Source organism: Saccoglossus kowalevskii, chromosome 4 (assembly GCF_978046115.1).
Source record: "Saccoglossus kowalevskii chromosome 4, keSacKowa6.1, whole genome shotgun sequence".
NCBI classification, from domain to species: Eukaryota; Metazoa; Hemichordata; class Enteropneusta; family Harrimaniidae; genus Saccoglossus; species Saccoglossus kowalevskii.
In genome coordinates, this window is record NC_140644.1 from 26,645,420 (window position 1) to 26,672,827 (window position 27,408).

Consider the following 27,408-nt stretch of genomic DNA (forward strand, 5'->3'; position numbering starts at 1 on the left):
ATTCAGGTCTTGGGCATAAAGCAAGCCATAATTTCATCATACCACTGCCTGCTTTTTAGTCCCCGTTCGAGACTTATAATTCGGTCTCTGTCCGTCCGTGCGTCCATCCGTGCGTTCGTCCGGAGTCGTATCTCAGAATCCCTTGGACCGATTCCGTTCATTCTTTGCATGTACCTAGTACTTTATGTGGGACATATGCACATGCAGTGGTTTAGCTATTCGATTCAAAATGGCCGACTGGCAGCCATCTTGTTTTTTGAAAATGTTGTATTTTGGACATGCTTTGTCAGTTTTCATTCAAACTTGGTACATAGATTATACATGTTAGGATACATGTCCATGACGATTTATTTCACAATTGGATGAAAGATGGTCGACTGGCAGCCATCTTGTTTTTTAAAATTGTTGTATTTTGGACATGCTTAGTCAGTTTTCATTCAAATTTAGTACATAGATCATATATTTTAGGATACAAGTCCCCGACTGTCCGTGAGTTCCTGAGTCTGTCCGTCCGTCCGTCCGTGAGTTCCTGAGTCTGTCCGTCCGTCTGTGCGTTCGTCCGTCTGTGCGTCAGTCCGTCTGTGCGTCAGTCTGTCTAGAGTCAGTCTGTCTAGAGTCATATTTCAGAATCCTGTGGGCCGATTCCATTCATTCTTTGCATGTGCCTAGTACCTTATGTGGGACATATGCACATGCAGTGGTTTAGCGATTCGATTTAAAATGGACAACTGGCAGCTATCAGTTTTTTGAAAATGTTGTATTTTGGACATGCTTTCTCAGTTTTCATTCAAACTTGGTACATATATTATACATGTTAGGATACATGTCCATGACGATTTATTTCGCAATTGGATCAAAGATGGTCAACTGGCAGGCATCTCGTTTTTGTTTTTTTTATGTGGTATCTTGGACGTGCTCTGTCAGTTTTCATTCAAATTTGGCACATACATGTACTTTATACATGTTAGGATGCATGTCCATGACAATTTGTTTCACAATCTGGTCAAGGATGGCCGATTGACAGCCATCTGACTTTTTGGCCACAATTTATGTACCATTTTCATTCGTATTTAGCAGATACATCATACATATCAGTGTGTTTCATAATCAGATCAAAGATGGCCGAATAACGGCTGTTTTTATTTTTGGCCATATTACTACTACACGGAACACGTGTTTTGATGTAAATAAACAATCTGTTGTATACGCCACTTGGAACTCAAGTTTCAAGGACACGCTCGCGGCAACCCCTCTGCTTTAATATGACGAGCACAAAGAGAACTGTCAAAAATTTTACGGGGATTGTGTCATTTTCAATGACTTGTTGACCAAATGATAGTGTATTTTATGAAATCCAAAGTCTGTCTTCACAGGCCATCGTCGAAGCAATATTAAAACTACTTTTTACCAATAGATAAAAGCAATTTTTTTACAAAATAATCCTCAATGAAACTGAGATATATTACATGTATAAATGCCCTGAAATTACATCTATCGCAAAACAATTCAATTGACAATCAGTTTGGCACTACTTGTTTCTTGCAGGAATGAGTCCTGTGCGTTATTGTATTGTGTTTAAAATTGTTTCATTTCAAACTGCACATGGACACAGTGATTTCTCAAAATACATACTAATTATGTAACTTGTCATCAGTAAAAGTTATTGAAAACATTTTGGACTATTTTGAGCACCCTGTGCTTATTTGTTGATCAAAAAAATGACTCAAAAAATCACTTTTATTTTTTTATTATTTTTTCAGCTCCTATAGAATCAATGCTAATAGAATCAGTCAATTTCGAACTACAATGTTGGTTATAGAAATGCATTTTTGGCACAGTTTTACTCATTTCAGCCAATCACACCCCATCACTGTCCACACGCTCGCCACAGTAATTTTATCACAATCACAATCATAGTTACAGAATATGCCTTATGAGGTATAACGTGTAATGAATATTACAGTTTTTATACTTCATAAATCTATTACTTTTTAACAGTAATTGATACTTCATGTAATGTATTATACATCTGTCATCATATCCTTTTATATATATATATATATATATATGTGTGTGTATATTTATTTATGTCAGTATCCTAATATTGGGAAAGTAATAATCGCAAATAAGAACTGATGATGTGATATTTCCAAAATGGATCAAATGCTACTAAAACAAAGCCTATCTTGAAAAAATACTTTCTTCAATCAGTTTGGCTGATAATACTGTTATCACAAAATATCCCCAAAATATACACACATATGTTGATACTCGTGTTGTACTGTCTGTGATTATACTTTGCAGAATCTGCGTAATAACCCCTGTATGAAATTGTGATTTAATCTGTTTATCATGTATTCTTTCTTTTCGTTAGTTTGATTTTCCATAGAAAATCATCTGCATTTTAATCATGTTGGTTGTAATTTACATTCTTTGGTATAATGTGTTAAATTGTTTCATTTGCAGTTCATCCTACAATTACAAATCACAGCCAGGCTAGGCAGTTATCAATCATAGGGTTACCTAAGGAAGAGATAACAGGCATTGCAAGAATCAAACATGAAGTCAAGGTACTGTGAATATCATAATGTTCCATCATTGAATATAACTAATTGTCATACTGTAGAATACTTTATTTTCCTTGGAATTTAATTTTGCTGAAGCGATGAATCAGTGAAAAAAAATATAGTAAAATAATTAGATTTTTCTCTGTTTTACATTCAACTCGTAAAAATTCAGTCAAATAAATGCCATACAAACCAACCAAAATGTATTTTGAGCAAAAATTAATTTCGGCTAAAATAAAAGATATTACAGTACATAGCTTGATTGGGGAGGTAGCTAACAATGTTGTCTTTTCAAGAAATTATAAAATAAAAGTCGGGAGTGAAGAAATTGATGTCACCATATAAATAAAAACTTTACATTTATGTTTATGTTTGTAGATAATGTAATTCCTATAGAAATAGAGATAATTTATGCCCAGTGGATTGTCAACTTGTACATATAGCATCATCTATTGGTATTAAGTACTATAGAAAGTAGTCTGTGTATGGCAATTGATTTCATGACATACATGGTGTGATGCTTCTGCCCAAATGTATATTACTTTTTGGTATACCAGTATATGGATAGCAAAAGGAAAAAAAATGACAATCGTGTAAACTCATCTATATATATACTGGTATAATTAAAGGCGTATACCTTTATTTGGCATGGTTTAACTTTTAATATGTGAACATCATTTATTGTAGACACTGCTGAATGGCATTGAGATTTGTTTATTTGTTTAACCTTTCCACCACCACTTTCTAGTCCAAATTTGTCTGTACTTTGTTCTTATATTCTTTCATTCTGGGAATGAACCCTAATTTTGGAGCCAACAGACAGTATTTACTAAAAAAAAATGGCTATTTTTGTTCCAATCTTGTGAAGTGCAGACTATAAAAAAGACTATATTGTGAACTTGTGATAAAAAAAAAGGTATTAAACTAATAGTAAAAAGCCTAGTCGTAACGCTGCATCATGTTTGATATTTGGCTCATAGTAGTATATGTATATGTAATGCCTGTAAAATGAACTGTTTACATACGCTGTGTGAAAACCACAGCGTCTCTGATAAAAATTATGTTTTCATTGTGTCCATTTTCAATATTGTTCGTAAGTGCTGTAATCGTGTATGTTTTTGTGAGCAGCCAGTGAGAACGAGTGATAATAAACGTTTACAAATTCTATCTTTCTCATTCCTATGTCAATAGACACGTAGGTGTAGTGTGATCCAGCCAATGTCACCACCCGGTACCAGCATTGAAAAACTTGAAGAAGTCTTGCCATCAGAAAAACAGGGTCAGTGGTTACGTAGGAGACGTCTTGATGGAGCATTGAACAGGGTGCCAGTAGGGTTCTATGAAAAATTATGGAAAGTACTTGAGAAGGTAATAATAATGTAGTATAGGGGTATTTTAAACTATTGACCCTTGCTTGTATGATAACCAATGGAATCAATACAGAAATTTGTCAAAGATACAAACATAGAGTAAGTGAACTAATTCTACTCAGCTGACTACTTTTTTGTACGGTAACATTACGTGTATAGTCAAATAAAGAGTAACAATCCTCATAACATTGTGGATTGGCGGGTCCATTATTTGTGAAATACACTGTAGAGCGACTGTGGCACTTGCATTTCCACTTTGACACCACAGCTCCCATGCATATCCTTAGCATCCACAACACACATGTTTATGTAGTTATGAGACCCTTGGGGAAAACAGCATGACAACAACAAAAATAACACTTTATACTTCAGTGTCTCTCAAAAAAAAAAGCCACAAAAAACTGCATGTAAAATATAAATATAAATCTGAACAGACAAAATCGCATATTTTGGCATACAGCTCTGATGGTGTGCTATTTTTAATGTCAACATGATATACCTATAAACTTGAATATGGTTACAGGTGGTTTGTCTTCCATTTCAGTGTCAAGGACTGTCCATTGAGGGCCACATGCTGTGGCAGGGAATGACAAGTGAAATGACTGCAGGGGAATTCAAGTTTGCCCTGAGTGTGGAGACTGTGTTAAATCGTGTACCACAACCTGAATATCGACAACTCCTTGTAGAAGCATTGATGGTGATGTCATTGATTGTAGAGAATGATTACGCTACAAATCTTGGTGGTATTATTGCAGTTGATAAACTAGTGTACGAGGCAAATGAGATATTTCTCAAACAACAGGTAAGTAAGGAAATAGACATATTTAGGGTTTACTATGCATATAATGGTGTTGATTTTGTAGGCAAAGGTGGAGGGTCACTATAATTTTGGGTTCCCATAAATGAACAATTGTGTGCAGTGATGTTTACTCAGTGTTCTCACCAGGCTGTGCCCTTTCGCCATTTGCGCAATATTTCAAAATTTGGCGCAAAATTTCAATTAAATTGGGCCACATTTGGCGCAGAAAAAAAATTGCGTCCAAACGGCTTTCCATTTTGACTATATAGTGGCGCTATCAACGTAGTAATTCATTTCCTAGAGGGGTCCCACAATTGAGCAATGTCTTGCAATATACGCAACTCATTTCAAGCCTCATGGAATGGGCGCCATGAGCAAACCAAAACGCCACAGACTTTATTGATTTTGGAATTTGCCAAAACCCTGATTCGGTACATGATGCTCAAAGTATGGACTGAAAACCCTGGCGACAGAATCAATACCTTTAGAAAATGTTCCAGCAGACACGCAAAATGCCGATGGTATTGAGTCTGGTAGCATAGCGGTGACTGTGGGGAGTGTCACTAATAATGAAGCCAAGGAACATCGACGATTTCAGCGAAGTTGATTAACAACTCATCCATGGCTGAAATACTCGGATGATGAAAATTTGATGTACATGTACTGTAGTTGGTGTGTATTTTCAAAAAATAATGCTGCTATGACACGGGGGAAGTAATAATTTGAAAACTAATAGTAATGGAATAAACATATGTTAAACTAATGTGTGATGACTGTATGATTATTTATAAATGTTAACTAATAAGGGCCGCAATTTTACCTTGATCCAATTTTATTTACCCATTAATGGTTACACCATGGAAATTTTCATCCTTTGACAGGTAGGTGGACATTTCCCTAACCAATTTACCCCCGGCCCTATTTTATAATTTATGGCCTTGCTTTTTTCAAACAATGGGCCTTTATGGCCCCACAAAAACAGAATCTGGTGAGAACACTGTTTACTAGATTACATTTTTTTTAAATGAATAGCATTTCTATTTTATTCAAACGCACTGAGAAAAAATTATTTATTTTGTCTCGGTTAGTATCCATAGATGCATTCTGCGATATCTCAGAATGGTAACAGCCATGGAAACTTGTACATTTGTGCTCAAATAGTAGAACAAGGGTCATAAAATCACCCCCCTCCTCCATACACCCTCCTTTTTGTCATGAAATCAACACAGCATACTCAATGTACACATAGACACTTGTATAAACTTGACTATCATAAAAACTTGTGCTTTCAATTAGTTCACATATCTACTATATTCTCTAAAGTTAAATCATAGACCCTCTTTTAGAGGGTCTATGGTTAAATATAAACTTTCAGTTTGCAGCAATCCAAAAAAAAAAGAAAAGTAAGATTGAATCCTTTAATTTGCAGCCTGTAGCACAAACTCCACCCAAGTCAATTTATTATGTTTGTAAACTTCTCATTCAACCTTTGATGTTAGATCAAATCATGGCCAATTTTATCAGATGAAAAGTATTTTTGTGCGCAAGAAAAGAATAATTTCCTTGTATATATTGCTACTATTAAGACACACATTTCAAAACATTATTTTTTTTTACTAGCACAAACTGTGTTTCAATTCACATGAGCTTGAGTCCAAATTTAACTGGTATGTCAGTGTATGACAATTATAGCTTATTAGGAGATGAATGATGTACATGTACCATACTCTTTGTAAAGAGTTCTGTCTGAATCTTGTTTTACTGCATTGTCATTACAGGCTGAGGTTGATGGTGATGCCACGCTATGCTGTGTACGTAAAGATCCCTCGTTTGCTAAACCCGATGTGCCATTATGCGGTGGAAGCGCTGGCATCTGTCAACATTTTTACGATAGTGCACCGAGTGGACGCTATGGTACCATGACATATCTTGCAAAGTCAGCAGCCATTATGCTACATTTCCATGACCATAAAAATGACTGTGTCATCAGCTAAGGATACTGTTACAAGCAGTAAATACCCTGTAAATTATAAAGTTACCAGTTGTAGACGAAAATTTCGGTGTGTTTCGAATCCCACCTAAGTAATTTCTTTAACATGACAGTAATGTGTTTCTAATGCAGAAATATGGTACATGTACCATAGTTGTTGTCATGGAACAGGGATTTTTTTAAACAAGGGAACAGTGGCGCAGCAGCCTCATGCCATGGCCATGCAGCCCTGGGGAGCAGATCCTCAGGCAACCATAAAATTCCGATTGACCAGGGATCACATGTGGCCTCAGTCTTCAACTGTGACCTGTCTGATATTAATTTTGGCCCCAAGGAAGCCATTTTAACTTAAAATTATCAAAAACTCCACATCCTGGTAGGGAGAACCCTATCTCCCCCACTTGGTGGCGCCGCTGAATTGCAGTACTCCATCTTGCAGTTTTTTTCTGGAAAAAACCCCTGTGGAAGTATGTAAGATGGTGTGTATGAAAGCTGTAACCTATGTGGCAGAGGTTGCCATAAATTGGTAAATTAGAAGCAATATTTATCAGGTTCTAGCCAGCTTTTGTTGAGAAATCATTGTTCTGCAGTTGTCACAGATACCTATTCTTTCTTTTTATACTTAAATATGTGTATGATACTGAAGGCTGCTACTAAAATGAAGGATTATTATTTGTGTTTTTAATGGCACATTCTCACTCTCTAACTCCCGGCTGGATCTTTATGCTGTAGTTATCAAGCATAATGGTAGTAAATGTTTACTGCTGTCTTACTGCTATGTTTAGTTCATATGTAAATAGTACATTGAATTGTGCTTTTTTTATGTTATTTTTTACAGTATGGAACAACAAGATACTTTTTTTAATTTTTTTTTAAATTACCTACTGCACAGATTATTTTTGCATTTAATAAAGGGGGGGAAACTCAATTGAAATATGAATAGGTATGCATTCCAGAGGGGGCAAGTAATTTGGTCTTGATTCCTATAACCTGTCAGTTCTCTTTATCAAGCACTGCAAACAATCCGACAAGTTCTGAAAATAAATTGGAACAACTTAATTTGAAATCTGAATCTGTACAACCCATTTTTCAATTGACAACCCTCCGCCCCCCGCCTTGAATTGTATAAAGCAAAATGATTACCGTATTCATCAATAAACTAGTCTTGAGTTCCGCCATAACCTTGAAAACTCTGATGTACAAAAAGTACCAAGCAACAACAAAATTACACAAGCTAGAAATAAATCTCCCATTTTTGCACAAAAACTGACTGATGTCGCTTTAACTTGAAACTTGTTTATTGAGTTTTAGTAATAGCCTGTTGATGTGTATGTGTGACCTGTTACATTTCATGTAACTAACTGTACAGTACTTGAGTAAGCACCATTTTCCTACCTCATTGTGATGTGTTTTGGGAATCCTGCAGTTTTACTCTGAATTGTCAGTCTATGTGGCCCACTTAAACTTGTATACCATTATTTCTTTGATATCCCACAATAAAAACAAACATATACCTAGTCTTAAATAATGAAAATACAAAATTCACTATGAAGTAAAATCAAACATAAGGAATTTAAGTTGCCAGGAACTTGCATAAATAATTATTACACATAATTCTTTCAATTTAAATATATAAACATAATATTTAAATATATCTGATATTTTGGTGATACACAGTACTTGTTCATATTGTTATGGAACAAGTTATACATCTGTAATTAGTATGTCATTGTCCAGTTCGATTTTTTCTGAAACTAGACAGATTATTGTTGCAGAGATTAAGGGAGGACTTTGCTGTGGTTTGATAGATTTAGTATTTTAATTTAGTACTCAAATTGTGTATGAGTGTTCATTTGCTGGCAAGTGATAAACTTATGTATCTTCATGCCCTTTAAATTTTGTATTGTTGAAAATAATTCTTTTCTATTTACACTTGAGTGATGTACACCATATTTTGTCTATTAGAGGCGCATGTGCTTACGTACATGTAACTCTATTTAACTGACTTGTACATGCTACGACATATATTTAACACATATATTTTTAGCTTTTATGCAAGTCTATTGTATAGTATTATAGCATGTATATTTGGGTTATTTCTCATGCTAAAACTGTTGAATCTTAACCTTGTAGCAGACTTGCCGAGTGAAGAGGATTGTCTCACCACAGTCAGCTGAATATTTACTGCAAATGTAGTACCTTTTGATCAAAACTGTAAAGTTTTATATTATTATCAAAGCCAATACTGTTTCTGGTATTAGTCTTATTTTTGTGTGTGTACTGCCATAGTTGTTTTTCACCGATTGCTATGTAATTTATATAACATTTTGTAAGTTCACACTATCATGTATTGAGGTTATGCTTTCATTTCAAGGATATGAAGTAAATGTCATGACGACAAAAGCTCTTAGTACATCACTTCAGTGGATTCCCAACGATGTATATTATAAATACCAGTATAAAAAACATCTAAAAAAATATCTGGGTGTATTTTGCAGTGCAAATTGTTTTATTTGTAAATAAAGATTTTTTTTTTGAAAGAAAAGTGTTCTTTTATCAGCGAAATCCTTAGAAATTTGATAAAATTGTAAAGTATAGTGAGAATGTAGAAAAATCTATGAATAAGATTAGTGAATTTGTCTGAATGTTGTGAGCGGACCTCGCCTATGGTTCAGTCTGTGCATGCATGTTGCCATGGCAATGTACTGATGTCATGGAGATTATCAATCAGTGATGACACAGAATTCTTGGTTGGCCACGTAGTTGCATAGTGATTCTTAGGTGTACTTGGAATGGCTGAATTCCTGGAATAATCAACTGACATTAGTTTAATGAAGAAAATGCATTCATCTAATTATTTCTGATATCTCAAAAAAAATCAGATCTAAATTGACCTCGTAGTAGACCTGCTCTGGAATCGGACTGCAGATTGAGTATTATAAACTTCAATACTGTGGATTACATTGTTTTCATATTGAGTATCTCAAATAGCAGACCAATTTTAATCACCAAGCTTTTTGTTTGAAAGGCTAATCTTAAATTAACTTTGAGTATGCCTCCAAAAAAATTAAATTTTTTTTATTTCTTTCTCCCTAGGCTGCTTTTAGATAGTTATGTTTCTCCTATGTTTAAACAACCCATAGGCAAGCCTAAAAATGTAACTACTAAATGTATCAGTCTGCCATTTCAAAACCACCTTGTTTCCCTCAAATTATATTCACAACTCAACTCTGCCTTATTTGCGTATTAAATAAAAGATGTCAGATTCTGAAACTGAAACATGTGAAATTGTGTTTCATGATTTATGTGTAATGTTTGCAAATGATAAATCCAGCCACGTTGGAAATATGGCTCCAAAAACTGCATTCATTTAAAACTAAATGGCCATCAATCGGCCATTTTGTATATAAAAAAATATATGCAAGAAGGACAAATTACGTTCAATGGACATACAAAGTTTTAATGAAATGTGTCCATGCATGACCAAGATCTCAGTCTGGAGTGGCAGAAATGATTGATTTTTAGACACTAAAATAGCCAACGTTAAAATGGCAGTCAGTCTATCATTTTCAATCTGATGCCAAAAAAATGATGCACATCATGAAACAAATGCATATGTATGATATGTGTTCATGAGGTTTGAATGAAATCGGCCAAGGCATGTCTGAAATGCAGGTGGAGACAATGTCTGAGCAGGGACTAAAAAGTTGTTGCACAACAGGATTCCTTGGTGATAACTCTAATTATGGTGATATTAGAATCTTAGCAGTAAATGGACATCATTGATGAAATAGATCAAATACAAGAAGAATTTTAATATCATGAATAAAATTCTCAGGAAGTTTACAAACCTAAATTTACATAAAAATATTTTAATGCCATTTTGTAAAATAAAACAACATGTACAATCAAATCAAGCACACATTGCTGGATACACACAGAAATGTTTGACCATTGAAAATGTACTTGCTAATTTAAATAATACCCGCTATGTTTAACTTTGCAGACTTGTTTCTACAGCAAATGTTACTAACCATAATCCTCTGCACATCTTAATTTGAAGAGAAAAAAAAAAAGCAATAATGAAAAAGACCACAGGCACTAATTGAGGTACACTGTCATATGAACAAAACAACCAGAGTGTCTTCCTTAAAACAAAGTTAATAATGCTCTGTACGGTGAAATATTAACTATTTACCATGGTTACTAGTGTTTCTACAATTTTCTTGTCATGAAATAGAGAATTGAAGATGTCTTCATGCTGGTAGTTTTCCAGAAGATGAAAATGCATTTGTTGATGGACAAACGAACAGATGACAGACAATCACCTATATGAACAGCTTCCCTCTGTCATCTCTGATGACAGTGGAGCTTAAAAATTCTTCAAATAAAATATACAGAGATTTTTTCCATGATTTATTATAAGAACACACATGTCACTTATGAGAGCAGTCTGTGATAAACTTTCAAAAACTGCCAAGAATCCAATCTTGTAGAAATCACATTTAAAATATAGCATCCCAGCCTGGTAACCATACAAGAACAAATGTTTGAAACATACATTTCTATACCGTACTTTCTCTATTAAAAGTGCATGTATATAAATGAAAGGGGGTTAATGGTCCTGCTGAGTCATATTTTGAGAATTCAGTTTACAATTTTTTTTTTTTTTATTGATGTGTCCTTTCAGAGAGTAAATATGATAATAGTAGTCATACATTACCGGTAGTAGTCTGGGTTCTAAAGATGATTGACTGATAGTAATTAAGAAGTTATGCCTTCAAGCAGTGAATGAGTCATTTTAGATGAATCCATTTTCCATGTTTATTTTGTTTTAGAGACCTTAATACCTCGTGCATAATAAAATAAGAATAAATTGCAATTATACATGCATTATTACAATTATTCTACAAGGATCATAGTGTATGTGTGATGTGATAACATCAATCGGAACTTTAGAATATACTCTAGTAAAATAAATCTGAAGTCAGTTCCAGTTTGCCCCTCTGAATCTTTGGCATTTAATTTAATTGATGTATGTATAAATCATCAAAAAACTTGTGATCATTTAATATATTGAATTAACATTATTATATTCTTAAGTGACACACATAAATAAGTTTGTCTTTTAAATAGACATTATTGCAATCACTTTTCGTACCCTCATTGAAAAAAAAAACAGCTGAGGCACATAGTGTAAGAAAATTCACACTACAAAAATACATTGCTTTCCCATCATTTAACACCCTCTCACCCCTACATGAAAAAATCAACTAGTCTAAATAAATTTGTTAAGCCTAATACATTAAACAATGAATGTTCTGGACTGGTTGACTTCATCATCACGTGGGGGTGGTTTAACATGGAAGAACTCTTGTACGTTTCTTTTGATTCCTTTATTATAAGGGTTATGGTAATGCCCGTGTGCATCTTTGAGGTAGTCGTATCGCTTCCAGTTCATTCTTTCATTCGTTGTGATGTTAAACGCTGCCATGCACCACTGGAAAACAAAAGTAAGTTACACTTGGTAATTCTTTGTACTATAGAATACTTTATTTTCGCTATTTTGGCTGAAGGGATGATTCTGTGAAAATAAAATCCAGCGAATATAATTTTTTTCCCTATATTTCACATTAAACTCATCAAAAATCAGTGAAAATAAATTCCATACAAAATGCCCAAAAAGCCTTTTCAGCGAAAATTAATTCCAGCGAAAATAAAGTATTCCACAGTATCATGCATACAAGATAATATAATAATCAGCCGTATTACAAATAGTTTCCTGGTAAACTTGAAAACTGGTAACCTAAATGTATGTTAATAATAGACCCTTTGTATGTGACGTTACATGTTGGAGGTGGAGTGGAAATGACATGAATGTACAAAAAAGTTTTTTTTTAGCAAAAATTAATTCCATCTAAAATAAAGTATTTTACAGTATTGGGTTTAATTTACTATTGAAAACAGCACTTACTGTTGCACATGTCAGTCCCACTGCGATGAATCCAAAAAACACTACTTGGAGGAATCCTATTACGTAAAGCCATCTCATGCCTTCTAGTTTAATCAACATAGCAGCTATTATTTCAGTGATGTACGCGTTGATCGCAATACACGACACAAAGATGACAAACCAATGCCTGACAAGATAAATGTTGTCAATTTTATCATTAATGATATTAACCAAAATAAAAGTATTAAAACTAGGTATGATAACATACAGAAGTTCATCCAAACAGAGGTGGAGATAGAGTTTTAGCGACCAGAAAAGCTCATTGTAAACTAAGTTAGTTAGTTTGTCCTCTTCGTTCCGGGTAAACTAAAGGCAATGACAAATGTCATTAAATTGTCAAATTGCAGAAATTCCAAGCAGTGGAATATTTATATAAATATTTACACTATTTTTAGCACATTTGTATATGAGAGTTATGACCTATTATAAACTGAAACCAAACACACTTTACTCACCTGTTATAATAACCAACGCAATTATAGATATACGGGCAATGGTGATCAAAATGCATGACACATCGATTACATATCTTGCAGTGCTTGGTACGGAGCGGTTTTACGATCCTACACGTATGGCACAGCCTTGTAAGCGGGTTTTTACCTTGCTTCCACTCGTCAAAGTGTGCGACCTGAAAGACCAGTGACACAGACAAGACCACAAAAAGTAGGAATGTAAAACAGGATCACTAATTTACTACAATGGGATTTAATTAAGAAATGGAAGTGCATAAACGTCAAGAAACCCAGATCTAAAATAAATCTAATGTTTAATGTTCACCACCTGACTACATTCATCCAAATAACAGGCCACTTACTACATATACACTCAACAGGTTAACAAATCCTGTTAGAAAAGCTATAGAAACGTGACTTAGATAGTTACAAAATGTATGTAATGACGATGTCATGTGGACTGACATATACCAACATCAAATTAAAAATACAAACAAAACAAACGTCACTGTTGTCTGGTCGTCGCTATGGAGGCGCACTTCTGATACATGAAATGAGATTGTACCATGATTCAAACGTTTTCAAATATGTCTGCTGAAGTCTTCCACAAATAATTAATATGAATGAAATATAATGGCATCATTAGTGGTTTATAAAGTACCGGCTTTTTAGAGAACACTGAGTTTATTGTGTTGTGTATATTATAAATAGTATATGTGATACCTGTTTGATGGCTCTGTCATAGTCGGCTGAGTTCTTCTGAAAGAATCCTGGATCGGTGAGACATGCTTTGTAAAATGAATACCACATAACACAATTGACAGCGATAAAAATATAATGCCAATGTGGTATAAATGGAAATGTGATTAGACCCTGGAATGTAAAAACAAAATAGGGTGAAGTTAGAATACTGACTGATTCATTCTGTCATCCATTCTGATCGCGATGGCAAGCTCTTATGTGAACTAAAAACAAATGTTGCCTGGGTTTTTCATTTGCACAGGAGCAGCACTAGGAACCAACAGTGTTTATCATCTCAATCTAATACTGTAAAATACTTTATTTTTGTTTGGAATTAATTTTCGCTGAAGGAAGGGTTCAGTGAAAATAAATTCCAGCGAATATACCTTTTTTCCTATATTTTACATTCAGCTTTTCAAAAATCAGTGAAAATTAGTTCCCTACAAAACACCCAAAGTCTTTTCAGCGAAAATTAATTCCAGCTAAAATAAAGTATTTTACAGTAGTTTGAACGAAACATCCATAGATTGGCAGAAATGCTTGCTTTTGATGAATTGTTAGCATAAAAAATGGCCGCCATTCAGCCATCCTGAATTGATTGTCAAATGAAATACATATGCATATGCACAACATGCTGTATGGTGCATATCTAAAGTTTTAAAATATACACAGACTGAAATGAAATAATTAAATTAGAGAATTGAAGGTATCGTTACAAAATTAACAAATCTGACGAAGGTCAAAGCAATCATTATTGCAAGAAAAAGTAAAAAAAAACATCACTTTTCACCAAAAAATGAAAAAAATATTTATCAAAATCCAGTATACAATAATTTTATTTGTTGGCTTATGTGTGCTTCTAATAGAATAAATGCGATAGTGTGAATCATATTTAATATGAAGAGCTGAGACAGATGCGAAATCACTGTGGCCATTAACTTTAATAATGTCAATAAACAGTACGATAGGTACCGTACTTCCCCGAGTATAAGCCCACGGGCCTGAACATGTAAAATTGGGAAAATTAGGGATTGGGCTTATACTCAAGGACCACCTCAGAAAAGATCATTTTTTAGGGGGTTTAAAATTGTAACTATCTTCCCAACCACAAAAAATTATCCAAATTACATTTTTTGTTCATAGCGCCAGTCTCAGAGAAATATTACGTTTTTTTTATTTCTGCGACACTTTTTACAATGAAGAAACAAACATGATCATAAACATTTTATTACAATACGGTTTACATACCGTCTGAATTTACGGTGCAAAAATGTGTAGGGTCTGTGGGAAAACAGTCGAAGGCAAGATTTTTATCATTCTCTTCGTTGTGAAATGTTTTCGATTGTACGCAAACTCTCGATACAAAGTAAATTCCTCCATGGTGTTTTTCATCATGATTTGACCTGAACAACTTCCTTTGACCTAATAGGTCACGTCTTTCATTAACCAATCAAAATGCTGTGTCATACAGACGAAGTTTTTCGATTATTGACGAAGTCATTTTTTCAACGCAATGCGGTTATTATGCGGTCACGATTAATATGCAATGAAATACACTTTTTACATACATTCTTGTAATAAATGTCGTTGACGTCCGGTAAAAACACCCTGGGCATATACTCAGGGATGCCCTTAACCTGTTAAATGTCTAAAAACAGAGGGTGGGCTTATACTCGGGGAGGGGCTTATACTTGGGGAGGGGCTTATACTCGGGGAGGGGCTTATACTCGGGGAGGGGCTTATACTCTGAGAGGGGCTCATACTCGGGGAGGGGCTTATACTCGGGGAGGGGCTTATACTTGGGGAGGGGCTTATACTCGGGGAGGGGCTTATACTTGGGGAGGGGCTTATACTCGGGGAAGTACGGTATGATTAAAAGAATAAAGACAGACTTACTTTAAATATATACATAGGATATCCCCAACACAATACATTTATTAAAAAGAACAGTAAGGGTGCTTTACTCTTGCCTGGTGGACCGAATACAATACTCCTACAGAGGTAGAAACAAATGTACCATAGTTAGGTTTAGTGTGTCATTTAAGCCAATATCACATAGACATATGACACAACTACTTAATATGCTCACTCCCTGGCATAGCATTGATTCAATAAAAAATCAAAATTAAAAAAGTTACCTTGAAAAATATCTTACTATAATTGTGGAATTTACAATTTGGTAAACAAAAAAAGCATTGACAAAGCGGTTTCCATTTTATTTATACCGGTAGACGATCTCTGTGTTCAATCAATCACATGTATATGTTTTCCAAAGGGCCCGATGCATCATCTGTATGTTAATTTCAATCCAGTATGATTGAAAGTCAATGGGCTTACAAAATGTGGTAAGTACAATCACACATGCACAGCAGAGAAACTACCTTGGATACCATAGAAAATAGTTGATTGTTGGTTTATTTTGTTCTAATCAAAAAAAAATATGACAAATATACCTTTTTTCCTATATTTTACATTCATCAAAAATCAGTTAAAATAAACTCCAAACAAAACAACCAAAAGGCAGAAATTAATTCCAGCTAAAAGTATTTAATGTACCGGTACATAATGTATGTTATAGTACAGTATAAAAACAAAATGGTCACACATCAGTCATTGTTTCCCAATCTAGAAAAAAATATGATGTGCACATAAATTCAATATGCATGATGTAAGTTTGTTACAGGTGGCATAAATGCTAAATTTTGATGAACTGTTAACTAAAATGGCCGCCATTCCTCCATCTTGAATTGGATTATGAAGCAAATGCATGTACATACAAACATGTATGTATGATATTATGTGCGAGTGAGGTTTGAATGTACTTGGCTCAGATACGGGGCGGACTGAAGCATTCCCAGCTGCACAGAGGTTTAACTACCCTCGAACAGCAACTAATGAGATTCACTTTTCTACATATAATACTATTGGTATTCATTGCATGATTTTATAAATTGAACTTGTGATGGCCTTGAACTTGTGATGGCCTTGAACTTGAAAGCAAAAATACTGACATCGTGTTAGCATTATATTGTGAAACCTATTTGTATAAACTGGGAACTAAAGCATACCCTGCATAACTAAGAAATTTATTTAAATACCGGTAAGACACAAGAACATGTCTAAACTGAACCACCTCGGTAGCTTTATCACTAACTTCTCTGTGGACCTGCAGAATTAGAAACAAGTATATACCCCGGTAATAATTATATCAAATAGAAAACCTGTGTAAACTGTACAATCTTTCAGTTCCTTCGGTGTTCAGTTTAGACAGGTTATTATGTCACTTAAAACAATAAAAATCATACATTTAAATACTTACTTAAAGTCTATGTGAGGAATTAAACTTTTCTGATTTTTGAGTTTTTTGTTTAAATAATTTGTAATATCCGTATGTTTTCTGCCTTGAGAGAGCATCAACGGTGTCTTGTGATTATTGTCTTCTATTTCAAAATCAACCCCGTCTTGTTCACAGAGCATCTTGACAGAGAGTAGATCACCGCTGAGAGTAGCAAGATGCAATGGCGTCTGCAAGAAAATAGATTTGATAATTAATGAGTATCTCTGGTGCAGGGCTTTCATCATTCTTTTTGTGTGTTCATCTCAAAAGATTATCCAACTCACTGATTTGCAATTATAATCTACATTCATGCTTAACGCTTGTCATTTTTTCACAAAATAAACCCATTTTCCATATTTTTTCAAACATTTGCATCAATGTACCTCAGCCAATATCAAATTCTGTCTATTTGGTCCAAAATTGCAAAAGAAATTACATGACAATACAGGTTGTTATGATGCATTAATGTTTTCAAAAAACAGGGACAAAATATCATATACTAGTCTAAGTATATGGCAAAAAATGGAATATATATAGGTATACTTTACACTATATATGGTTCTACACAGGCTAACTTTTCTAGGACATGTCACATGACCGTCTCAAAAATATACAGGATGGAGCACAGTGTTGAAGGACTGTGGATGGAGTACTTCAATTCCACATTATAGCGCCCTCATACTATCATTTTGAAAAATTTTAACAGTTTAACATTTAGAAATTAATGGGCAGATTTCACTGGATTCAGAAACACGAACAAAAATATTTCTCAAACTTGTATCGGCCTTGCAAAAACAAGCAAAACAAACATGCAAATCTTTGGCTATAGTGTAATATTTGGAGGGTATTCTGGGGTTTGAAAAACTATATCAAGATCACATTTACTGTACAATCTTCTTTTAGGTCATGAAAGAATCAAATCAAATATTGATGATTAAGAATTTCTCACCTGGCCATAAGTATCTCTTTGTCTTGGATTAAAACCAGAATAGATTAATAATCTCGTCAACTCACAATAACCTGAAAAGACAATTACAAGTAAGTTTTCTAGTCATGCAAACAAACCTGTTTACTTGCCAGACTTTGAGGTACATTTATATTTCACAATCAACATCCCACATACTGGACAATGATATCTGTCTCTCAATTAATTCCTGCATATTGAACAAGTCATTTATATGCATGATAATGTACATTATGTAGTACTAGTAAATCATTGACTTATATACCCAACAAACACAAGTAAACAGGATAGTAGTCATCTTTAATGATATTGTATTAGTGTTATAATGATGCCTTGTGTATGATCAAATTAACAACACACAAAAAATATAAAATATTAAAATTAATTAATTTATAAATGGACAATAATATTTTATATTCATTTTATAGACAGATGACAGAGTCGTAAAAACTATTTACACTAACAGATGTCAGGTTTGTCTGTAAGCCATCTCACTGACATTCATTACCAGGTCAATGTTAAAAGCAACAAACAAAACAAACCTTAAGGATTGTTACTGTAAAATAGCAAAACATAACATTACATTCAAATTGTGTTTAGACTTTGGTTGTAGATACAACTGTTACTTAAAGTTGCATTCCCACTTTGCAAAAAATGTTAAATGCTATACATGAATTCCTATAAGTGATATTTGAAGGAACGAAAGTGCACTTATAATGAGAAATCTGGCCAAAAATGCGAATAATCAAACTTTCCCGGTCACTACCGAACCGTTCCGATCATTTTCGGCGACCATCATTCCACAATAGACCATTTTCCGTTCACTGCGAGAATCACGCGTTATGCGTGAAATCGAACATAAAAACAGGACAAACAAAGGTCATAGCGTCGTAGTCGCGTCAAACATCGCATGGGATTCGTCAAACGCGAAAGTATTTCGGGGACATAATCACATTTCCTTGCTTAATAATGTGCTGTCCACATTTGATGATAGTAAGGGTAAGTAAGGGTATTCGGAAGCAATATTCCTCTGTCGAAGATCGGCCGGTCAATGTAAGCCACGAAAAAAAGAAATTCTAGTTCAAAATCAAATCGTTCGTTTTTTGCGGCAGACGTTCGACGCGCGTCTTTCATGCATCTCGCGAGATCTCGCAATTGTATGGAAAATCACCTATTGAAAGTTAGAGCACTATTTCTAGTTCGACATTGTACGCTGATCTGTGCGCCGTTTTCTACTACGGCAGTCAGTCAGGGTTTTGAGATGAACTGCCTTCACCCTATTGGTCAGATTTGGATTGGAATGGACCGCGCGGAAAGCACGCCGATGTTTGTTCATTGGTCTTCGGCTAATAATTTAGGTGGCCCACCTAAAATAAAGTTTCAGGGTCGTTTTCTTGTTATTTGTGTACTTTTGTAACTTCAAATATCTCTCATAGTAGTCCATATATATTGTATTAAATATTTACAAAGTAGGAATGCAACTTTAACTACAGCATCAAATTATAGTTCAAATTCAACCTCAGATTCTGTGGTATCAGTTTATGTGATTCTTAGGCTAGAATCTGCATTGAATGCCATAATTTTTATTGCCAAAATTGCCTGTTTTTAAGTATTTCTCCATTATTTTGTTCATCATTTTGAATAAAATGGACCTATTTTTTTATGAGCTACAGTTCCTAATCAAAGTTTTAGAAAAGATCTATTAAAATTGTAGCATTAAATTTTGTGAATGGAGGTGAAAAGTGACATTGGGGCCACAATTTGATCTCTATTGTGTGTACTCTGGACTTTCAAACCCACAATATTCATACCTTTAAATGCTGCCCAATGCAATGCATTGTCTCCTTCTTTGTCACATAGCTGCAGTCTTGCCCCCTTGCCCATCAAATAACCAGCAAGCATAGTCTGACCATACTGGCATGCAATAATTAATGGCGTGCAACCTTTCGCATCTGTGGTATCTATGGAAACGCCAGCCTGTAATAGTATGTCTACCACTGCTATGTGTCCATTCACGGCAGCCCAATGAATTGGTCTTGGTTGCAAATCATTATTACTTGGAATATCTACAATAGATGATAAAGTAACAGCATGTAGCTTGAATGAAATTTTGCAGAATTTTAGTTGACAATTGTTTCAAATTGGAAACCACAAAAAGGAAGAGTTTTAATTCTACAGTATGTGTGGGGAGGTGCAGCAAAACATATGGAATGAAGTTTGAGTTTTAACATTACCCGTAATAAAAGGCGACTATACATAAAGTACTCCATAGTTTCATTCATAATCAATATTGCAGTTTTCCATTGAACACAGCTATAATGGTTTTGTTCCAATATTCTGCTGATATATATATATTTTATAACACCCAGTAATAATTATGTGTCAAAATTAAAATTCATAATTTGGATAAATTAAATATGACATTTTAATATTAGTGAACATAGCAAATTTATCAGAATGTATATATTAATGTATATAATTATGTCAATCACACACAAACTTTGAAATTACATTGAGAATGAATGTATTTATTATACAGTAAATAAAATGGGTGAGTAAGGTTTGGTTGGTCTGCATACATCTGTTGACGGGAGCATGGCATTCAATGTATTGATGAGTGGGCAATCTGTTGCTAATACCGCACTCGTATGCAAATCAGTTTCAAAAAGACTTGTACATTGTAATTTATATGAAGAAATCAACACTCAATAAAAAGAATAACAGCATGAATAATAAACAGATTTATGACCAAGACAGATAATATGAATATATTACAAGAATAAAACATGCAGATGGTGCACAGTATGTCATTGTGTGCAAAAATGAAACAGAATGCAGTGGTATTTTCAAAGTTTCCTAAAACATCCCATTCTGCTAACTCTGCATTAACCATCTATATACATGTATATATATATTTGTATACCAGTATATATGTATATAATGTACCATAGTTGGACATTCAGGCTATTTACTGCAAACTAACTGTATGTGAGGATATTCATAAATTGCGACCAGATTTGACATGTTTTAAATTTACGATGATTTTGGTTTTGAAAAACACATCATTGATTTTATGTGTGTGTTAACACCTATATTAGTAATACACATGTACCTGTCAATATTCAGAAGACCAGCAATGTTCAGAATGTTTGATCAATGTACATACTCCACCCTGGCTTGTCCAATCATGTAATCACAGTAATGCACTATAGCTTAATATGTACTTTTCAGTGAAACAGGTAAATTTTTACGTCTATAACTATACACTTCAACTCAAAACAACAATGTTCAAAGTTTTTTCAATTTCCTGTTAAAATGTACTAAAGCTAGTTTTTAGTTTTTACGAGTTTACCTCATTCAAAAAATCTGTGGGAGCTAAACCTGTACATGGAAAAATTAAATCATAAAATAAGGAGCACACATAGTCATCTAGCTTTTTGTTAACACATGAAATTCTGATTCAAGTTTGAATATGCTAATTTTCTCCAGAGAGGGTTTATTATCCGCCACCAAATACCATTTATATCTTCTAAACACAAAACATTATCAAGCTTATAGAAGCCTGTACAAGGAGAATTGAAAACTCTCAGAATGGAAGTATACATAAAACTTTTAAGCAGGTTCCTCTATAAGAGTCATGAACTTGAAAATGAAGACAATTTAAGTGAAGTAGAGACACTCTGAAAGCCATCAGTGCTGTGTGGAGAAACTTTAACAATACCTAGAATATTATAATCATCATTATAAAGACCAAACTCGATATTGCTTAATCTGTTTTTATCTAATCTTCGTATCTGAGCATCCATGGATAGCGTCTCCTTCCTAGCAGTATCTGGGCAAGGACAAACCAAGCAGGATAGGCAGGAATGATAACAAATACCGTATTTGTTCTATTAGAAGTATATGCACAAATATAAATGCCTTTATTGAGGTGTGCTTCTAATAGAGCAAATAACAAACATTACAGACAAGTTATTCACATGGGATTGAGTAGCGGGAACCTTAATGCCAACACTGTAGGATTATATCAAATGCAGGGCCATGTGAGTGCAAGTCTAGCGTGGGTTGTATTTAGCATAAAATGCCATGATGTGGTTCTATACTCGTAACTAAGTGTATTAAAAAAAGTTTAGTAATCGATTAATTATTTCAGGTTGAGATATTTTAATGTGAAATTTGAAAATAAGGACATTTTTCAATAATTAGGTGTCCAACATCTAACATCAAATACAATATAGCCAGCTCACAAACAGTCTGTCTGAAACAGACATCAACAAGAATTGTATGACATGATATTAATTTTTACAATGACATGATATTAATTTTTACAATGACATGATATTAATTTTTACAATGACATGATATTAATTTTTACAATGACATGTATATGAACTTTGATGTCTACCCAAACATGGTACAGTGTGTGGACAAATACAGACCATTTGTTAGTTTCTTAGTCACATACATGTAATATTTTTGCCTGTGAGATTGTCCAGGCCATCAAATCTAGGACACATCCATTAAATATTATGTACAAACGAAATGTAGTTTGTAGCTGTGTACATGTATGTGTAATATAATTCAACCAAGATAATTATTAATGAATTTCTTAACACCATGTACAAAATTGAAATAAAATGAACTGTATTGCTGCACATTCACAGATAGTTGACATGCGTTTAAAAGAGAAAATACGACAGTCCCTCATTTATGTAATACATCATGGTACAAAGAAATCTGTGAATGGATGATGAAATTGATCCATATACTTGAATTTAAAAATTTTTAATCAAATTAGAAATGTCAAACTTTTTTATAGTTGCATGTCTTCTTAGCTGAAACAAGTTTAATGGAGATATACTTCTAATAGAGAAAATATGGTAATCGTAGTTTTACTATCAACATGATTCGTTTTACACTAAGCTCATGTGTGTTCATTTACATACAACTTGTAAGTTTCTTTATTGGCGTAGCATATTTCAACTCACCCATGTTGATTTTATAATCAACCATGAACCGTATGATATTTGTAAATCCACCCAACGCTGCCCAGTGTACAGGGGTATGGCCTTTGTCATCGTGTTCAAGCAATAACTCTGGACCATTCTCTTCAACTAACTCTTGTACACGAATAAGATAACTGCAAAAATCGTAAAAATATAGTAAAACTAGTAACCACCTTGCCCATGATTTGTGATTTATGATGAAATTCATGTCATAATGGTCACAAACTCAATGAAATAAATGTTAATTTATTAAAAATTGTCAGGGTGGGAACAGGGGTGTTTGTGGGTGATTCACTGGATTTTCAGTTTAGTAGAGATCTGTGGGCCTATTTTAGAACAAGTCATGATTTCGTATCGCACTCGCATAAACCAAATAACTGTATGCTCTGTAATAAACATTGAAATATGATGCAATTTGGGGCTTAGATTTCGTGGACATGATATTTGCAAACGCTGTCAATGCAATGAAACTCTCAGACTATAAATTTTAAAATTGAGCCTGATATGACATGAGATATAAGTAAAATTGCAAAGAGAAAAATCTGTCCCCATTTTTGGATTTTGTCTGAATGGTATTTTACAAGAACAATGAGGTCATAGGTAATTATTTATGAAAATAATGAATCTTCTTGTTTCTCATTTATTATTAAATGTACAGTAATAATCAGATGTTCCTTATAGAATTTGACATGAATTGTATGAAAGTTTGAAAATAGTGCAACAATTTTATCCCAGCAAATTTCCACAGCACACTACTCGTACAACTTTGGTGAAAAATACTTGTCAAATTTTGCTAGAAAAAAAAAGTATTGATACCTTTACACAGTTAAAACGTCATTATTTAAGGCTGACCTAAAGTGCCCGCTTTTCTTGGAATGCAGATTTGTTACGTCAGAAATGTCCTGCATGGCGGACCTCAATGTGTTGTTTCTCCTTGGTGTTTTTCTGTATTTACATATCAAATCTTGACGAAGACAAATTTGCAAATTTGACTGCAATTTGTTCGTGTGCAATACTGTCTTTGAAAGTTTTGTTTCTTTCCATATAATGATAAATGATTTTGTTTCCTCTGTAGTCCAATTGACCCCTCGTAGGCGTGGCTTATTTAGGGCAGCCTAAATATTTAGGTTTGTGTTCACACAAAATTTTTAGTCAAGCCTAAAATTTGGGGAGGCTTAAGGTATAGCAATATATCTAAGCAAAATGTTGGGAAGAAAAATATACAAGCCATGATTTTGGTGATAAAAATACACTTTTTGTGCCATTACATATATGGAAAACAACATATCTGGTTACTATGCAATCTACCGGATTCGGCTGATACCCCGCCCTGGGCGATCTTATGGAGGATTCGATTTTTTTTTAGCAAAATGTGGACCAAAAGATCGCCCGGGCGATCTTTTGGCAGATATTACCAGGTCCATCTTGTCTGGAAAAATAACCCTGCGTTGATAAAAATGGTTTAGAAAAAAATAATGTTTCGCGTTGACCAAATATAATCATGCAAAGTATAAATTCAAAGTGTTTTAATACATTGGTGAGAGGTCGCATTTTGCGTGAACAAGAACATGCACTAAGAAGGAAAAGCAAGTCAAAGTCGAAACGGGTGCATCATGGACATGACACAACACACACTGCGACAACTGAGTGATCAGCGACATCATTTTGGAACGCAATTGAACTTCAAGTACTTTGCGAAACTTGCTGCGCGGCGATGGTGTGTGTGTGTTGACCGAAGTTTGACCTCAAGTCACACGCTGAACTGGCGCATTACCTTAGCAACCTTTTTCTTTTGTGGTTCGCGTGTCGATCTAGTAAAATTTTTATTATATCCGACGGAACTGTAATTACGCAACTTGTATGTACTGGCTTTGAATATATCAACGTCGTTTACTTAGTGCACTGCTTTTCTAATTACGCAAATTTGTTTACAATATTGTACCAGCTATGAATATTTCAACTTTGTAATGTATTGCTTTCATGATAATTACGCAAACTCAAGTTAATTTTTACTATTGTTAGAATGCTGACCCGGGGTATTGGGTCTGTGAATATTTCAATATTACCGACTTGATAATGCGTTGCATTCGTAATAATTACGCAAACATAAACATGGACGCATTTAAATCATTAAAAATGATAGCAGTCGGGTATCTACAGAAAGTTGAGAAAATATTTTAAATACTTGTGATTCATCAATGTTCTAATGGTGATTCTTTTATTCGAAATGAAGTGAACATGTAATATAAACCATACCATGCGTCAAGTTAAATTTTACTATAATATAATAAACTCTGGAAAGCACTGAAAGGGAACGTCCTTTTTGGACAAAAAACACATCAGAACAAGATTATGTGTACAAGGTTAGCTTTATAGAACGTACATGACCACTTAACTCTGTCTTTTTTAATAATCATGTCGCATGTGAAACGCAGGAGACATTTTAGTTCGCCCATTTCTTGTTTACTGACTTTTTGTCTGGAATGCAATACAGACAAAGATTAAACATTACTGATAACAGCCAAGAGGCTCAAACCAGGAAGGCTTGATTATTTTAAACTTTGTAAATAACATTCTTTTCAAGTGTAGACTTTATTCGAGTGTAATAAACGTATAAGTGAAATGTATTTTAACGAGTCATAATACGCAATAACAATTCGTATACAGCAATGGTTTTATTGAAGTTTTAATGCTTTTCGACTTCACAGTGAATTATTTTAGCGTCATATTTGAAATAGCGCGCTCGATACAAGATGTCGGACGGGAAAATTGGGGTCTGTAAAAATGTTTGTTGGTTCAGTCAGGCAATGTGTGGACCAAAACATCGCCCACTATTTGGGCGGGGTTTAGGATGGGCGGGGTATCATCCGAATCCAGTAAGTAACAGATTTGGTTCTCATAATTAAAAATTCAAATGTCTTCATTTCTGCACTTATTTTCTGTCTAATTTTTTTTTAATTTATTTTAGCCCAATTTTTATGTATATCTTGAAAATTATACTTGATATTCACACTAAAATTGAGTTATTACAACTACAAGAAATAAAACTCTAAGACATAAACAAGCACAATGAGAAGGACAGAATCACCATCACTCCTCCATAAACCTGTCCTTCATCTAATGATACAAGAAAGGTAAAAATAAAACTGCTTATTATCCACATTCTTAGTATACCTGTTGTATGTTTTCTTTTTTCTTGATTTGAACGTTCAAGCTAAGCTACTCTTATGAGTATACAATTGCATCCACATCTGTCATATTTAATTAAAAATAAACTCCTCAAGTTCAAGTTTATGACATCAGTGAACAATATATAGAACAATGTCACACAATTAAAAAGTCATATTTACACAACTGTTAAATATCAAGAATTCAATCCTCAGTCAATCAATAAATAATAGAAGCTACAGCTCATTCAAATGTTAGATACTTCCGCCGTGTAATAATAAAATATTAATGTATTAATTACATATTAAGAAATCAACTAAAGGTTTCGTTCTTACGTCGTTTCCAACCAAACTGTTATGTACAAAGCAAATATTTGAAGCATGTGTGTGTTGGTAACGTGCCGGCTCTAAACCGGCTATTTACAAAAGGTGTTTGTTTACCCCGACTACAAGTTTGCCACGAACCAAAAACATAAAAATAGCATAAACAAGATAACGTGGCATTATGCGAATTGAATTCATAAAAGATCAACGTTTTTATGTATTGAGGGAACAAATGTACGGTTTTGATTTCCTGGTTATAGGCCAACAATGTCAATACAAAGTCGCATTCCGAGCTGACTTTCATGTCTCAACTCAGTGACGCTCGTTGGTTCATGTTGCACGACCCTAAAATGCGACAATCAGTGCTGGCATCGGCACTTACCCTGTCTTTGATGCTTGGAATATATCTATCGGAAACCTCATCAACTGTCCGCCCTCCTCTGGTTTCTTTTCATCGCCAGATTTCGGATCTATTCCCTTCTCGTTGTTCGTATCCGTACCGTGACTATGATGCGCCATGTTGTTTTGCGACCTCTGACACTCACAACTGAAGCGCCCTCACGAGATTACCGAAGTTAAAGGGGAACTAAATAGAGCCTAATTTGATATCTGTGTGTATGTTGATTATCAATTTGAAAAAAAAAATGAAAAGAATGATTATCTTCAGAGTTATAATGA

General features: G+C 34.2%; 2 protein-coding genes across 6 annotated transcripts in view; one reads left to right on the forward strand and one right to left on the reverse strand.

Moving 5' to 3' along the window:
• Window positions 1-9,271, forward strand: part of LOC100368228 (phosphorylase b kinase regulatory subunit alpha, liver isoform-like) — a 54,645-nt gene extending 45,374 nt beyond the window's left edge. For all 5 annotated transcript variants that reach the window (XM_085498028.1, XM_085498029.1, XM_085498030.1 and 2 more), the window contains 4 exons: window positions 2,467-2,570; window positions 3,759-3,935; window positions 4,482-4,739; window positions 6,515-9,271. In XM_085498028.1, coding sequence (XP_085354154.1) covers window positions 2,467-2,570; window positions 3,759-3,935; window positions 4,482-4,739; window positions 6,515-6,730 — 755 coding nt within the window. In that variant the 3' untranslated portion in view covers window positions 6,731-9,271. The remainder of the gene's footprint in view (window positions 1-2,466; window positions 2,571-3,758; window positions 3,936-4,481; window positions 4,740-6,514) is intronic.
• A 1,246-nt stretch (window positions 9,272-10,517) lies between these two features.
• Window positions 10,518-27,263, reverse strand: LOC100368376 (uncharacterized). Its single transcript, XM_006818246.3, has 10 exons — window positions 27,113-27,263; window positions 23,222-23,373; window positions 20,045-20,299; window positions 18,219-18,289; window positions 17,252-17,457; window positions 15,829-15,925; window positions 13,915-14,064; window positions 13,195-13,367; window positions 12,701-12,866; window positions 10,518-12,226 (listed from the first exon to the last, which is right to left on the reverse strand). The coding sequence occupies exons 1-10, from the start codon at window positions 27,247-27,249 to the stop codon at window positions 12,032-12,034; spliced, it is 1,602 nt and encodes a 533-aa protein (XP_006818309.1). The 5' UTR covers window positions 27,250-27,263; the 3' UTR covers window positions 10,518-12,031.
• Window positions 27,264-27,408: the final 145 nt, after the last annotated feature.

Bases quoted from the DNA above. Each gene is read 5' to 3' on its own strand.
- LOC100368376 (XM_006818246.3), bottom strand. From the start codon at position 27,249: ATGGCGCATCATAGTCACGGTACGGATACGAACAACGAGAAGGGAATA. The intron at 14,065-15,828 runs GTAAGTCTGTCT...TTTACATTCCAG, and splicing joins ATCCTATGTATATATTTAAA to GGTCTAATCACATTTCCATT. The intron at 12,867-13,194 runs GTGAGTAAAGTG...TTATCTTGTCAG, and splicing joins TGCGTTGGTTATTATAACAG to GCATTGGTTTGTCATCTTTG.